We start from the raw sequence: 16,994 nt of genomic DNA, 5'->3' as shown, positions 1-16,994 counted from the left end.
TTACCTGTGCTTAAAATAGGGTTGCTAGGCATGGTCCGTCTATCTGTTGAAGGACGGAGGACGCAGAAGCAGGCTGCGTGCAGGGTCAGATTACAGACAGCCAGGGACTGTAAGTAAATGATTAAAGCCAGGTCCTCCCCAGCAGCTGATAACAGTGCCTGGGCTGTGTGCACTTCTCCCTGTCCCTGCGCTTGGCAGACGCTCCCTCACTCAGCAGTGCTGGAGAAAGCAGAGTTGTAGCAGCGCAGACCAGGGAAGGGAGATCTGCCATCTGCTCAGTGTATAAATGAAAGCAACATGTGGTAAGAGGACCCCTTTGTGCTGCAGGAGATTAACCCTTTAGGGGGAGGGCTCTGGTTACTGACACTTTTGGGGGGCTATTGTTACTGGCTAGTGAGGGCAGGCGGGATTAGCCTCAGGGGGAGGGCAGTGGCGGCCATTTAACTGAATAGTGAAATTGCAGTTTTATGCAGACTGGTTGCTAAGGGCTGAATCTTATTAAATATGGGGTAAGTCAGTCTAATAGTAAACTGTTCTGAATATCATGTTATTAGTAACTACATATATGAAAATTAAATTAGGGTCTAAATGTGATAGTTATCTTTTAAAGTACATGTCTCTCCCTGTCAGTTACTATTCGAGCAAACTTTGCTTCGAATCCATGGATCATTAGATCTTTAAAGCAGTTGATAGAATACCACAGTCTTATCCCCCAGGGTTCCCCCGTGGATCTTAATCTTGTGCTAAATTCCTTGACCAGAGCACCCTTTGAACCATTGATTCTTCAAGCATAAAACTTCTTACTTACAAGCTAGTTTTATTGGTAGCCCTCACCACTGCTAGAAGGATAAGCGAGTTGCAGGCCATTTCCTTTAATCCCCCTTTCACTAGGATTCTGGATGATAGTTATAATTCTACCTGATCCGGCCTTTTTACCCAAAGTGTCATCTAAATTCCATAGGTCCCAAGAGATAATTCTTCCTTCCTTTTGTGACCATCCTAAGAATTCTGAGGAGGTGGCATTTCATACTTTAGATATACGGAGATGCTTATTACAGTATCTCAGAGTTACGGAAGAATGGAGAAAGTCTTCTGCTTTATTCATTCTCTTTTCGGGATCGAATAAAGGGAAGAAGGCTACCAAGAGCACCCTGTCTATGTGGCTTAGACTGGGCATTATACAATCCTACTTGGAGGAAGGCCTGTCTCCTCCAGTCTCGGTGAGGGCTCACTCTACTCGCTCTGTTTCCACTTCTTGGGTGGAAAGGTCGGGGGCTTCTATTGAGCAAATTTGTAAGGCGGCCACGTGGTCTTCACCTTCTACCTTTTTCCGTCACTACCGTTTGGATCTGCGCTCTTCCTCTGATCTTTCTTTCGGAAGAAAGGTTTTACAAGCGGTGGTCCCTCCCTAGGAAGGGTTCTTTCCCTCTGTAATTCTCTTTATGGTGCTGTCGTGGGGGAGGGGAAAAATGATGATTACACTTACAGGTAATCTGATTTTCCAGACCCCACGACAGCACCCTTCCTAATTCCCTCCCTTGGTGATGGTTTCTGTTTTTCACATGGAGTAGCAAAAAAAAATTAAAATAATAGTAATCTGTATTGATTATGTGGTTTATATGCTGGTTCAGCTCAGAATGATTAATGGTAGGAGTCCCTCTCTTGCTCTGTAATCCACTGAATGGGTAGAGAGGCTCCACCCTTTTATTTCTGGAGGTTTCCTGTCCTTGGGGGTGGATCTCTCTCTCTATGGTGCTGTCGTGGGGTCTGGAAAATCCGATTACCGGTAAGTGTAATCATCATTTTCAAAGGGTTACAACATTACCTTTCGCCTTCCTCCTCCCCCAAACGTATTCAGAATAACCCCATTCAAGATCGGCCGTCTTACAAAAAAAAATAGGGGATTCGGGATCTGTTGGCCCAAAAAGCCATTATTCTGGGTCCTCTCTCACAACAGAGGAAAGGTTATTATTCGACTATTTTCCTGGTAAAAAAAACGGACGGGAAATCTCGACTAATAATACACTTAAAAAGATTAAACAAATTCATAAAATACGTCAGGTTCAAAATGGAAATAAGATCCATAATAAACCTGTTAAAAGATGGAGATTTTTTAGCATCAATTAGACCTAAAAGATGCTTATTCCGGTTTGCGAAGAATCTCCAAATTTCTCCGCATAGCGTTTTTTTTAGGGAAAACACTGTCATTTCCAGTTTCAAGTACTCCCATTTGGAATTACCTCCGCCCAAGGGTGTTTTACCAAGGTAATGCTGGAGGTAGTGGCTCACTTAAGAAGACGAAACATCTTGATTTTTCCCTACCTAGACGACCTGTTGATCGTAGGCAATTCAGAGACAGCTCTCGAAAACAATCTGTTTCTGACTTGCCAGACACTATATCGAACAGGGTGGTTAATAAACTGGAAAAAGTCAAATCCCTGCCCATCTCAGAATTTAACCTTCCTGGGGGTTCATCTAGATACGATTCACCAAGAGACAGTTCTTACAACCCAGAAGGTGATGGGGATAAGCGAAAAGGTGACAAATTTCCAAAATCAATCCGTATGTACAATCAGGGAAGCAATGAAGCTACTGGGTTCCCTGACCTCATGCATCCTGGCCGTAAGATGGGCACAGTTCCACACCCGGATCCTGCAACAATGGATATTAGAGTGTTGGAGCCCGGATTCTCTAGAGATAAAAATTAAAATCCCTGCGCCAGTGTTTCAGTCCCTGCAGTGGTGGAAACAGTCAGACCATCTGTCAAAAGGAGTTCCTTGGAACTCCGAACATCTGATTGTTATCACGACAGATGCAAGTCTTTGGGGATGGGGGGAGCGCATTGTTCTCATCTCTATTCCCAAGGAGAATAGTCCCTCACTCAAAAATCTGTCTTCAAATCAAAGAGAATTGACGGCAGTCTGGGAAGCAATAAAGGTGTTTGCCCATCTCATACAAACAAAGACGTTCAGGTAAGAACAGACAATACAACAGTAGTTGCTTACCTAAACCATCAAGGCGGAACAAGAAGTTTAGCACTGAGCAAACTAACAGAAAAAATATTTTCCTGGGCGGAGGTTCACTTAAGATCCCTATCGTCGATTCATCTAAAAGGGTCCCTAAACTTAAAAGCAGACTTTTTAAGCAGAACTCCCTTAAATTCAACAGAATGGAGCCTAGAAAAACATGTTTTTCTCCAAATCACAGAATTGTGGGGAACTCCACAAGTAGATCTTTTCGCTTCAGCCACAAATACAAAACTAAAAAAGTTTTTTCCCCTGAATCCGTTCGACGGAAACATAGGGGTAGACGCGCTGTCACAAAAATTGGATTTTTAACTAGCCTATGCCTTTCCCCCTCTTCAATTAATTCCCAGAGTCCTAAAAAAGATTCGGCTAGACAGGGCTCATGTGATCCTAATAGCCCCTCTATGGCCGAAAAAAAAAACGTGGTTTCCATTATTGAAGACCCTTTCAGTCCAGAGCCCATGGATTCTTCCTTGGCAACAAGATCTACTGTCCCAGGGCACGATCTACCGTCCCCAAATAGAAAGGTTACACCTAACAGCCTGGAACCTGAAAGGATGATTTTGAGATCAAAGGGCCTATCAGAAGCCATTATTAACACTATGTCAGCCAGCAGAAAAGATGTAACTTCAAAAATTTACCGTTAGGTGCGGAGTAAGTTCTGCTGTTGGTGTATTCTGAGAAGAAGTTTTTTCCTGAGGTTTTCAGTCCAAGCAGTTCTAGGCTTCCTGCAGTCAGGCTTCGAAAAAGGAATACGCCCAAACACTTAAGAGTGCACGTATCAGCCTTAAGTGCAGTATTTGGAGAAAAAATTGCGGAACATCCATGGGTTATCCGTTTTCTAAGAGGGGCAGATAGGTTAAGACCGTTCCTAAGACCTACAGTTTCCCCTTGGAATCTCAATTTGGTACTATCATGTTTGACAAACGCCCCGTTTGAACCTTTGTCAGAAACCTTGTTGAGATATTTGTCACTAAAGACTTTATTCTTGGTGTCAATCACCTCAGCGCGTAGAGTAAGTGAAATTCAAGCTCTAAAAATAGTGGAACCTTTCTGCATCGTGTTCCCTGACAGAATTGTATTCAGATTGGACAATTCTTTTCTTCCTAAAGTGGTATCAAACTTCCACAGACAGGAGGAGATTATTGTCCCATCATTTTGCTTAAACCCAAAAACAGAAGGGGAAGTGAATTTCCACAAGTTAGATGTACGTAGGGCCGTGTTACTCTATCTAGAGGTTACAAAAACGTTCAGGAAAACAGACTATCTATTCGTCCAATTCAGTGGAGCACATAAAGGGCAGAAAGCCACAAAAAACTCTTTATCCAGATGGATAAAAATGGCGATTTCGGAGTCATATAAAGTGTCAGATATTCCTCCACCAAAGTCCTTTACAGCACATTCCACAAGATCTGTGGCAGCATCCTGGGCAGAGAGGGCGAGCGCCTCATTAGAACAGATATGCAAAGCTGCAACATGGTCAAGTCCTCATACATTTATTAAACATTATAGAGTGGATACTAGAGCTAGTCAAGAGCTGGCTTTTGGCAGAAAGGTGCTTCAGGCCATAGTCCCCCCCCCCCCCTGAATAAGAGTATTAATCTGTTATACAGGTCCTTTTCAAAAAATTAGCATATTGTGATAAAGTTCATTATTTTCTGTAATGTACTGATAAACATTAGACTTTCATATATTTTAGATTCATTACACACAACTGAAGTAGTTCAAGCCTTTTCTTGTTTTAATATTGATGATTTTGGCATACATCTCATGAAAACCCAAAATTCCTATCTCAAAAAATTAGCATATCATGAAAAGGTTCTCTAAACGAGCTATTAACCTAATCATCTGAATCAACTAATTAACTCTAAACACCTGCAAAAGATTCCTGAGGCTTTTAAAAACTCCCAGCCTGGTTCATTACTCAAAACCGCAATCATGGGTACGACTGCCGACCTGACTGCTGTCCAGAAGGCCATCATTGACACCCTCAAGCAAGAGGGTAAGACACAGAAAGAAATTTCTGAACGAATAGGCTGTTCCCAGAGTGCTGTATCAAGGCACCTCAGTGGGAAGTCTGTGGGAAGGAAAAAGTCTGGCAGAAAACGCTGCACAACGAGAAGAGGTGACCGGACCCTGAGGAAGATTGTGGAGAAGGACCGATTCCAGACCTTGGGGGACCTGCGGAAGCAGTGGACTGAGTCTGGAGTAGAAACATCCAGAGCCACCGTGTACAGGCGTGTGCAGGAAATGGGCTACAGGTGCCGCATTCCCCAGGTCAAGCCACTTTTGAACCAGAAACAGCGGCAGAAGCGCCTGACCTGGGCTACAGAGAAGCAGCACTGGACTGTTGCTTGTCATTCGGAAATAAAGGTGCCAGAGTCTGGAGAAGACTGGGGAGAGGGAAATGCCAAAATTCCTGAAGTCCAGTGTCAAGTACCCACAGTCAGTGATGGTCTGGGGTGCCATGTCAGCTGCTGGTGTTGGTCCACTGTGTTTTATCAAGGGCAGGGTCAATGCAGCTAGCTATCAGGAGATTTTGGAGCACTTCATGCTTCCATCTGCTGAAAAGCTTTATGGAGATGAAGATTTCATTTTTCAGCACGACCTGGCACTGCTCACAGTGCCAAAACCACTGGTAAATGGTTTACTGACCATGGTATTACTGTGCTCAATTGGCCTGCCAACTCTCCTGACCTGAACCCCATAGAGAATCTGTGGGATATTGGGAAGAGAAAGTTGAGAGACGCAAGACCCAACAATCTGGATGAGCTTAAGGCCGCTATCGAAGCATCCTGGGCCTCCATAACATCTCAGCAGTGCCACAGGCTGATTGCCTCCATGCCACGCCGCATTGAAGCAGTCATTTCTGCAAAAGGATTCCCGACCAAGTATTGAGTGCATAACTGAACTTAATTATTTGAAGGTTGACTTTTTTTGTATTAAAAAACACTTTTCTTTTATTGGTCGGATGAAATATGCTAATTTTTTGAGATAGGAATTTTGGGTTTTCATGAGCTGTATGCCAAAATTATCAATATTAAAACAAGAAAAGGCTTGAACTACTTCAGTTGTGTGTAATGAATCTAAAATATATGAAAGTCTAATGTTTATCAGTACATTACAGAAAATAATGAACTTTATCACAATATGCTAATTTTTTGAAAAGGACCTGTAGCTCATGGTATGCTGTCATGGAGGATGAAAGGGAAAAAACAAATTACTTACCGGTAATTCCCTTTTCATGAATCCTCCATTACGGCACGGATTTCCCACCCAAAAGTACGTATATGGATAAATATATGTAGGTATATATATACTCACCTAAAGAATTATTAGGAACACCATACTAATACGTTGTTGGACCCCCTTTTGCCTTCAGAACTGCCTTAATTCTACGTGGCATTGATTCAACAAGGTGCTGATAGCATTCTTTAGAAATGTTGGCCCATATTGATAGGATAGCATCTTGCAGTTGATGGAGATTTGAGGGATGCACATCCAGGGCACGAAGCTCCCGTTCCACCACATCCCAAAGATGCTCTATTGGGTTGAGATCTGGTGACTGTGGGGGCCATTTTAGTACAGTGAACTCATTGTCATGTTCAAGAAACCAATTTGAAATGATTCGAGCTTTGTGACATGGTGCATTATCCTGCTGGAAGTAGCCATCAGAGGATGGATACATGTTCTCATTCTGTTTACGCCAAATTCGGACTCTACCATTTGAATGTCTCAACAGAAATCGAGACTCATCAGACCAGGCAACATTTTTCCAGTCTTCAACAGTCCAATTTTGGTGAGCTCGTGCAAATTGTAGCCTCTTTTTCCTATTTGTAGTGGAGATGAGTGGTACCCGGTGGGGTCTTCTGCTGTTGTAGCCCATCCGCCTCAAGGTTGTGCGTGTTGTGGCGTCACAAATGCTTTGCTGCATACCTCGGTTGTAACGAGTGGTTATTTTAGTCAACGTTGCTCTTCTATCAGCTTGAATCAGTCGGCCCATTCTCCTCTGACCTCTAGCATCCACAAGGCATTTTTGCCCACAGGACTGCCGCATACTGGATGTTTTTCCCTTTTCACACCATTCTTTGTAAACCCTAGAAATGGTTGTGCGTGAAAATCCCAGTAACTGAGCAGATTGTGAAATACTCAGACCAGCCCGTCTGGCACCAACAACCATGCCACGCTCAAAATTGCTTAAATCACCTTTCTTTCTCATTCTGACATTCAGTTTGGAGTTCAGGAGATTGTCTTGACCAGGAGCACCCCCCTAAATGCATTGAAGCAACTGCCATGTGATTGGTTGACTAGATAATTGCATTAATGAGAAATAGAACAGGTGTTCCTAATAATTCTTTAGGTGAGTGTATATAGAGACACACATATAGGTCAATAAATAGGTGAAGGAGTGTGTGGGTGTGAATGAAAAATAAATAAATATAAATGTATGTAGATATATAATAATCCTTTATATGTGAGGATAAGACTCTCTCGGCTGTCGGTCCAGAAAAACACTGAGGAAGAGCTGAAGGAGGGTCAAATTTATACTTCCTGTCCCTACCTGGTTGGAGGCGGGTCATCTCTCATGGTATGCCGTCATGGAGGATTCATGAAAAGGGAATTACCGGTAAGTAATTTTGGTTTTCAGACTATAAGATGCACTCCCCCCCCCTAAAAGTGTGTGTGTGTCTTATAGTCTGAATGCTAATGACCGCTTCCATTATGGAAGCGGTCATTAGCATACGGGAGGCACAGGAAGGTGAGGACAGCGCATAGAGCATCAGGACGTAGTGCACGTAGGCATGCAGTGTGTGTGACCCAGAAGAAACAGGGAGTCTTGGATCTGCAGCGCCGTCCATAGAAAGCTAGGTAAGTTTATTTATTTTTTGTAGCGTCTGATGAGAGTCCGATTTAATGCTGATTGGGGCTGGGAGGTCTGATCTGAGACTGATTAGTGCTGATGGGATCTGGGGGGTCCGATCTAGGGCTGATTTGGGCTGGGAGGTCCAATCTGAGACTGATTAGATCTGATCTGGGGGTCTGATCGAAGGCTGATGGGGGCTGGGGGATCTGATTGGGGTTGGGGAGTCGATTTGGAGGGTCTTATCCGAGTCTGATGGGGGCTGGGCGGTCTGATCTGAGGCTGATGTAGGCTGGGGGGTCTGATGGGAGGCTAATGGAGATTTAGGGACTGATCCGAGGCTGATGGAGCTTGGGGGTCTGATTTTGGGGGCTGATCTAATTATAGCTTTGACCAAATTTTTAAGTTCAGAATTTTGTATGGCCCGTGAATGATGTTATAAATATCAAAATGGCCCTCGGCAGTAAAAAGGTTCCCTGCTTTAAAGGGAAATACTATCTTCTGATGATTTATGAAGCATCCGACAAATCTAAGTTGTCATTTTCTAGAGGAAGGGAAGTAATCAGTCTAAATTCGCATCCTAAATAAGTGTTAATGTTTGACCACAAGGTGGCAGCAAAGGACCAATGACCGTTCAGCCACTACAGCATTTAACGTGTAGAAATGAATGGGACTTGGTACAATTTCCCCATATTCTTTATTCCAGCACAAGAATTGTATGGCACTTTGACAAGATTTTATATAAAAAGTATTTTTTGGGGCACCAGCGTAGTTAGTGGTGGCAAGATATACCTGTCTAGTTACATTCGACTTTAAGGGGTTGGCCTGGACTGGGAATGCCCCTTGGCCAGTAATTGGCCGAGTGGTATTCCCACCTATGTCGGAGCATCAGCAGGAAGTGGGACGCAGCAGGGACCTGGGAACCGTCACAACGGCAGTAACGGGATCGGCAAGGTAATGTCATATGATCGCCATATTTTTTGTACTGACATACCCCATTAACTATTGATGATCTGTCTTTGTAGCACACCCTCAGAATCAGCATCATGGAGGACTTGGAGTACTGAGCAGTGTAGCTGTGAATCCAGCACTGAATTAGACAAAAAAGTACTACAGCCAGCAACAGTACCTCTGAGTCTCCCTCTAGCGCAGGCTCCCTCAAACTGCGGCCCTCCAGCTGTTGCAAAACTACAACTCCCAGCATGCCCGAACAGCCTACAGGTATCAGCCTACAGCAGGGCATTGTGGGAGTTGTAGTTTTACAACAGCTGGAGGGCCGCAGTTTGAGGATGCCTGCTCTAGCGTAGCCTCCTCTCCTCACCATATACTTCTATCGTCAGCATGTAACCTGATTCTTCAGTGAGCTGATATTCTGTCTCCTCTCTCAAGACAGATCTTACTAGTGTATTGAGAGTGAATGATCAATGGAAGAAGAAGGAGCTGATAAGTAAAGAAAGAGGCATTTTTCTCTAATAGGATATATTACAAAGTTTCTTATATTCCCCTGTACTATTGATTTATGCATAGTTAGTTAAAAGTACAATGCATATTTAAGGCTGGGGGCGGGGTGCCCTATTTTTTTGGGATGGATGCAGGATGGCTTACGACTTTGTCTCTCATTGAAGTTGAGGAAATCGTGCTCCTGTAGGCAGCACCATGGAGCGCTAGCATGAAAAGGGCCATTTGCTCTCTACCACTCGCTACTTTTGAGTTACTTTTTTTTTTTTTTATACCAAATAATTTGTCCCCTCGAGAGTGACTCTGATTGTGGCCAGACCCAGCAAAGAAACTGGTCAGAATATCTGTACATCCCTCTGCACTGGCAGATGTCCTCTACTATTTCTGGCCCGAGTTGTTATCTTGACTGGTTTCCATGGTAACAGACGGCACACTTTCTGCCACTTTTAATATTTAATTCTGCTTGCTAATGTTTAATAAAGTTCTCAGGAAGTGAGACTAGATCATGGCTGGACACAGGGGCCTAACTATACGGAATACGGAGACTGTGGTCACACCCGGGCGTCTCGGAGAGGGCTCCAAAGATACCTCTGTCCTATATGATCAGATAGTACAGATTTTGTATTTGGGTGCAGAAGTTTGTGTTCCGCACTCATTTCCCGGGAATAAAGTAGCCAATAAGCCCGGAAATCCGCAGCTAACTTCTTTGGGAGGTTCAATTAATTTTGGCCACTTTTTGCAGCAGTTGGAACCTCCATCTCAAGATCATATAGTAATGACACGTCCTTTGGAGCCTCCATTAAAGGGGTATTATTTAAACAAGTTACTGATTGCTGGGATCCCCACCGATCACAAGAGCGGGGGTTCTGTTCATTGCCGCCTGCCCCGTCCTAGGACTTTCTATCTGGAATATGCTTGTGCCCAGCATGCCCTGACCTTGGACTGTATTCAGCCAACACTTGGGTGTGCCAGATTCCATGGTGCTTCACCCTGGTGTCATCTGCCATGCACACCAGGACTCCTCCAGGAGGTAGCAGCCTAGTTGGTTCCCTGCAGCGAAGTCCAGATCCCTGTACAGGGGTTAAAGGGTGAACACCGGGGAACCACCATGACAACACCCTTAGGTTTAGTCAAACTGGAGTTATTATATTTCATTAATGTCTCTTACTCGTTGCTCTTTCTATTGAAATTAATGGAAAGGAAGTAGTTTAGGAGTACGGTCCTGGTGAGCTGTCATGTTGGAAATCCAAATTTTGGTGCTGGAGTACTGTCCCTTGTGTATTAGGTCCTGTTCACACTACTTCTGGGACTTGCTCCTATCTCTAAAATAAAGCCTAAAACGAGGCTGGCCAAGTGGTGGCTGGCGGTGTCGGGTCCAGCCACCATCAAGCCTTCCTGTTGGCCGGCCCAAAATAGCGACATGCTCGGCTATTTTTGGAATCACCACAAAAATAAACTGGAACGCACCGCGCTTGCGCAGCTACTGCTCCCATTTGATTCTATGAGGCTGATGGAAATAGTCGAGCCAACACTCGGCTATTTTCTGCAGCCCCATAGAACTGAAAATAGGGTGCGCCCTTCAGGATTTTGCTGGCTCAGTTTACGAGATAGGGACCCACACCTATCCTAACAATATGCCTGCATTGTCTGAGATGACACAACCCCTTTAATTCAAGCCGGTACGGAAGGGTGTTAACTATGAGACGAATGTACACAAGGAGAGAGAAGGGGAAGGAGAAAGCAGGGATGTGCATATGTACACGTATGCAGGTACGTGACCGAGTGACCAAAGACAGTTGACCGTAGACCTCAAAATGGCCGAGAACATGCTGTCCAGAATTCAATAAGAGAGAAATGCTTTTTCAGACAAGGAGCTTATTAAAAAAAAAAAAAAAAAAAAAAAAAATAATTTTTTTTAACCCCTTCATTGCTGGTTGAGTTTACCCTTCCAGCGCTGCAAATCCTTTGGGAGCAACTCGGGGGAGGTATCCTTGAAGAAAGATTTGTCTTTTTTGGCAATAAGAAAATTCGATCGAGAGATTCTTTGCGATAGGGAAAGGTTTATACAATAGTCCTAATCACCGGAAGATGACGAGCCGCCCCTCATTCATGGGCTTGAGTATTGAGCTGGCTACTTTGGAGGACGTGTGTGCAGTCCTCCCATCTTAAGGATTGGTGAAGCATATAACTACGTATTCATCGCCATGAATGCCTGATTAAAGCTTCCTCTCCAGGTGTCAATGTGAAGGGCTTTACGGGATAGGAGGCCCTAGCGATGCGTCATTCCTGAAGAAATGGTTTCGTAAAGGTGCCCATTACTCATCATCTTCTCCATTTCAAAGGACATCTGTAGACATTGTATAGCGTTACTAGGAGAAGACATAAGACTGTATTCAGCAATGTGAAGAGCTCCTTCACACGCACTCTTTTTCTACGCTTGTATATTTCAAGTGTTTTTCAGTTTTTTTGTTAGTGTTTTTGGTGGAGTTTTATATTTTTACACTTTTAGACTGTAAAGTAACATTCGGTGAAAATCCTGCAAATCCAGCTCTATCCTTGGGGTACGTTCACACACAAAGGCCTATTTGTTGTTTCCCCATGGGGGGAGATTTATCAAAACTGGTGCAAAGGAAAACTGGCTTAATTACCCCTAGCAACCAACCATAACATATTTGAGTTATTTTGGAAAATAAAAGGATTAATCGGATTGGTTGCTAGGGGCAACTAAGTCAGTTTTCCTTTGCACCAGTTTTAATAAATCTCTCCCATGGTCTATATTCACTTCTCCCGTTCTTGCAGTAAAAACCTGCATTTTTTCCCCACATGGTTCTACGCTGCGTGACAGTAATGTCAGCACAGCCGCAATGTTAGATTGTGCCCATAGGCTTGAGTATTGCGGCGCTATGTTGCAACGTAACGAATGCGACACACCGGCTACCGCGACTGCAACACCCAAGTCACCAAAAAGTCAAACCTGCTGGATTTCCTTCGACATGCCTGTCATGGCCGGACACATTCACTTTCTTTATGTTGCGATGTAGCATGGCGGTATTGCAATCTTTCCAAAGTCGCCATGTATCCTTAGTCTTAATGTCCGACTTGTAATTACTTTCTCAATGTAAGGGATCACGCACTGAAACAATGTTTGTCCACGTCTGATCCAAATTTTTTGTGGATTGGATGCCGACCCATCCATTTCATAAAAATGATAGAACGTGGCCTAGTTTTGTTAGTTTTGCAGACAAGGATAGGACATCTCTAGAGGAGTTTGAAAAATGAATGGTGGCATGCGGCCGGCCAGGATCCGTATTTGGCAGATGGCGTGTGCATGAGCCCTAAAGAGGATCTGCCAATTTACCTGACGTCTCTTTTAGTAAATATTCGCATTGCCCCTAAGCTAACCATTCTTGAGCATTCTGTGATTCCTCCTGGAAATGTCCATCAGCACTCTGGTACTATCAGTGCTGTTTGGTCAACGTCATTGTGTGTAGGGAACCACCTCAAAGAGGAGTAACAGAGGAACGGCATGGTGGCCATCTTTACTTGTACAGTGCAGGGGGAATGCATTTGCTTCTGGACCAATCAGTAAATAACCATACTCTGTTCTATCTTCGTCTCCTATACACGTTAAAGGGGTGTTCTCGTGTCTTATGGATATGCTATACCATGTCTCGGATGAGATGTCAGCAGTCACAGCCCCATGATCAGACTTTTGTGGAAATCCAGTCAATGTGACTTAAAAGGTTTTTCTGAGACACAGCAACCCACCTTAAAGGGGTTGTGTCAAGTTTTCAAGTTATCCCCTATCCACAGAATAAGGGATAACTGATAGGTGGGGGTTCAACCACTGGGACCCTCACGATCCTGAGAATGGGGGTCTTGTTCCCCCGTTGTAATGGACCGGCAGGCCAATTATGCACACTGCCCCTGCAGTCATTCTCTATGGGACTGCCAGAAATAGCTGATCGCTGTACTCAGCTATCTCTGGCAGTACCTTAGACTTAGAGAATGAATGCAGCGGATCCGGCATTCAGACAAGTGTTCCAGAATTTTGGTCGGAGAAAATACCGCAGCATGCTGCAGTATTTTCTCCATCCAAATACTGTAAAAGTGACTGAACTGAAGACATCCTGATGCATCCTGAACGGATTGCTTTCTATTCAGAATGCATTGGGACAAAACTGATCAGTTTTTTCTGGTATAGAGTCCCTAGGACGGAACTCAATACCGGAAAACTTTAACGCTAGTGTGAGAGTACCCTAATAATAATGAGATGGCTCTGCAACAGTCTACACAGCAAAGCTGACAAATGAGCTGCAGAAGAAGGGAATCTGTCACCTACTTTTAGCATTTTAAGCGGTCACCATCGCTATGTTCACTAAAGTACCTTATTTCCAGCAGTCTTCTTTTTACTTGATTTCGTTTTGTCCTTTTGATATAAAAGCACTTTTTATGATATGCTAATGAGGGTCCAAGGTGCCCAGAGGGGCGTTTTTTTCCCCCTCCGGTGCCCAGTGACGCCCCCCTGCAGTGCCCAAGAACGCCTCCTGATCCTGAAATAACCTCCCACAGCCCGGCAAACGTTTCCGCCCCCTCCCCACGTCATCGTCTACCTTCTAGAAATGCCCCGTCCTTCTTCCTGTCGGCGGCCAGAAAACTCGCGCAGGCGCAGTACCGCCTGCGGCCTGCGCGATCATCAACCGCCTCAGTGCAACAGCGCTCAGGTTACATCACTGGGCTCGGCGCATGCCCAGTGAGACTTTTGAGGCCGTTGCCCTCAGGAGGTTGATGATCGCGCAGGCCGCACTGCGCCTGCGCGAGTTTTCTGGCCGCCGACAGGAAGAAGGGCGGGGCATTTCTAGAAGGTAGACTATGACGTGAGGAGGGGGCGGAAACGTTTGCCGGGCTGTGGGAGGTTATTTCAGAATCAGGAGGTGTTCTTGGGCACTGCAGGGGGGCGTCACTGGGCACCGGAGAGGGAAAAAAACGCCCCTCTGGGCACCTTGGACCCTCATTAGCATATCATAAAAAGCGCTTTTATATCAAAAGGACAAAACGAAATCAAGTAAAAAGAAGACTGCTGGAAATGAGGTACTTTAGTGAACATGGCAATGGTGACAGCTTAAAATGCTAAAAGCAGGTGACAGATTCCCTTTTATTACCTAGAAGTTTTTCTTCTAGGTAATAACCTAAGGAAAAAAATAAAAATAAAAGTAATATATACTAGTTTGAAGTAATGTATCATATGTACATTACTTTTATTTATTGTATTTTTATTATTATTATTGTTCTACTAGTGATAACTTGAAGGTTTTATCCAGGAAATGACTGTATAATGATAACCTATCTTCAGGATAGATCATCATTATGACATCGGCGGGGGTCCCAGTCCTGACACACCTTGCCGATCAGCTGGTTTAGGGAGCCACCACGCTACCCGGAGCTCTGATGACTCCCGGCAGCTCACCGAGCACAGCGCCGTCCATTGTATAGTGGCTGTGCTTGGTATTGCAGCTCAGCCCCATTCACTTTTATAGAACTGAGCTTGCAACTAGGCCATGTGACCAGTGTACGGTGATGTCACAGGACCTAGGAAGAGGCCGCAGTGCTCATGGAGTGCACAACCTCCTTTAACAGCTAGTAGGGTTCCTAGTGTTTAGACCCCAGCCGATCTGATATTGATGACCCATCCTAAATGGGGATGAGCGAACCCGAATTTCACCGGATTCAGGTGGGTTAGGAAAACAGAATATAATGGAATTCATAGACGGAATGCAAAATGGAAGCCTTTAAGAGGCATTCTGTTTTGATCCGTCATCATAGAGGTCTATGGCCAAGCATAACCGATCCGTCTGGTTTCCGTTATGCAGAACTTTGTTTTCCATCTTGCATAACGGAAACCAGACGGATCCGTTATGCCTGGCCATAGACCTCTACTATGACGGATCAAAACGGAATGCCTCTTAAAGGCTTCCGTTTTGCATTCCGTCTACGAATTCCGTTATATTCTGTTTTCCTAACCCACCCGGACACCGAACCCGGTGAAGTTCAGGTTCACTCTTCCCTAATCCTGAGGATAGGCCATCAATTCAATTTACCGGATAACCCCATTTTAAGATTTGACTAGTTTATTACTTTATGGGACCCTGAGAATAAAGGTTAATTAGAAGAACTTGAAATGATATGAACTTCAAATTCTAATTTGTAGCCCCAGCTTTAATGATGGGACTCGCTCGCTTGCTCTGGTACGTAGTGTAATCCAGTGTTTCGGCTCCTGCAGTGGATTGAGCAGCAGGAAACGCCATTATGAGGATAATTTGGGAAGTTTGCAGCTGAGGTAATAAGAAAACGCTATAAAAATCACTTTTATTAAGAAGGTCTGTTTTTTTTTCTCTCTCCTAGCTGTGGCAGAATTGAAGCTCCGGGATGACCAGTACACGCTGGACCACATGCGTGCTTATGGCATGTATAATTATCTCCACTGTAATCCATGGTCCTCCGACAGTGTCTTCTACGTGGATCAGCTCGGGAGAGTCATGAACATCAATGTGACGCTGGTAGGAATTTTATATTTTTTGTGCTATTAGGATCGGGGGGTTGACTCTGCACCGCTCCTTCCCCTGGTTAATTTTGGTCCTCTTAATAAGCACCCCTGCTGGTGGAGAGGAGTCCTCACCAGAGTGCTCCTGTGGCCTGGTAGAAATGAGGTGCAGCTTTTTTGATCAACTGATTCGTTAAAATGGATGTCTAGTTGTGATAACCTGCAAATTCTCAGCTTTTGACGAAAGGAAATGTGTCTCCAAAATTTTTATCTGTCTGTTAAAATCAGACAGAGACGCATCTCCTTTTTTGTGATCAGTTTTTACTTTCTGACTGTAGAATGTTTTTTATTCTATTTCCTGAACATGATATCATCTTACCTGAGCTGTTCTTAAAGGGGTTGTCTCATCTCAGACAATGAGGGCATATCGCTAGGATATGACCCCATTGTCTTATAGGTGCGGGTCCGACCGCTGGCACCCGCACCTATATCGAGAACGGAGCCACGAAAGTGGTGGAGGGTGCACTGCGCATGTGCAGCCGCCCTCAATTCATTTTCTATGGGGCGCTGGCTCAGCAATTTCCGTCGGGCCCATAAAGTTAATGGGAGCAGTGTTCAGTCATGCGCGGTGCTCTCCCATTCACTTCTATGAGTGCTTGGTGGTAGCCAGACCGGAGTCCTCCAGCCACCACCGTGCAGAGCTCCGTTCCCGATATGCCCCCATTGTCTGAGATGAGACAACACCTTTAACAGCATTTAGAGATCTGCTTTACGGCAGCCCCATGGTCCATAGACCCAATGGTCAGGAGGAAACCTTATTGACTTCTATTTTCTAGGCATGCTCTGTGCCCTGTGCAGAGGTCACTGTACAAGGAAAGAATGGATTAGCTCTGACAATCACCTATTGTGAATGGAGGATCTATACACAGAGGTGATATCATTACAGGCAGGATTAGAATGACCGATAAGCAGATAACTGCGGTACCGTGATCTGTATAGACCAAGAAGTGGTGCCTATTATTAGTCTTAGGGCTCGTTCACACGACCGTGCCGTTTTTTTGCGGTCCGCAAATCATGGATCTGCAACACACGGATGATGCCCGTTTGC

General features: G+C 44.6%; 1 protein-coding gene across 2 annotated transcripts in view; it reads left to right on the top strand.

The window, feature by feature from the left end:
• NUDCD1 (NudC domain containing 1) overlaps positions 1 to 16,994 on the top strand; it is a 1,097,680-nt gene that overhangs the window by 882,653 nt on the left and 198,033 nt on the right. The window contains exons 1-2 of one of the 2 annotated variants that reach the window (XM_040434251.1): positions 8,796 to 8,841; positions 15,748 to 15,902. In XM_040434251.1, the coding sequence (XP_040290185.1) occupies positions 15,795 to 15,902 (108 nt within the window). In that variant the 5' untranslated portion in view covers positions 8,796 to 8,841; positions 15,748 to 15,794. Of the gene's footprint in view, positions 1 to 8,795; positions 8,842 to 15,747; positions 15,903 to 16,994 lie in introns of those variants that run through there. The other variant, XM_040434250.1, reaches the window with a different exon arrangement.

This window comes from Bufo bufo, chromosome 5 (genome assembly GCF_905171765.1).
Source record: "Bufo bufo chromosome 5, aBufBuf1.1, whole genome shotgun sequence".
Lineage (NCBI taxonomy): Eukaryota > Metazoa > Chordata > Amphibia > Anura > Bufonidae > Bufo > Bufo bufo.
This window is presented reverse-complemented; position numbering and strand designations above follow the sequence as displayed.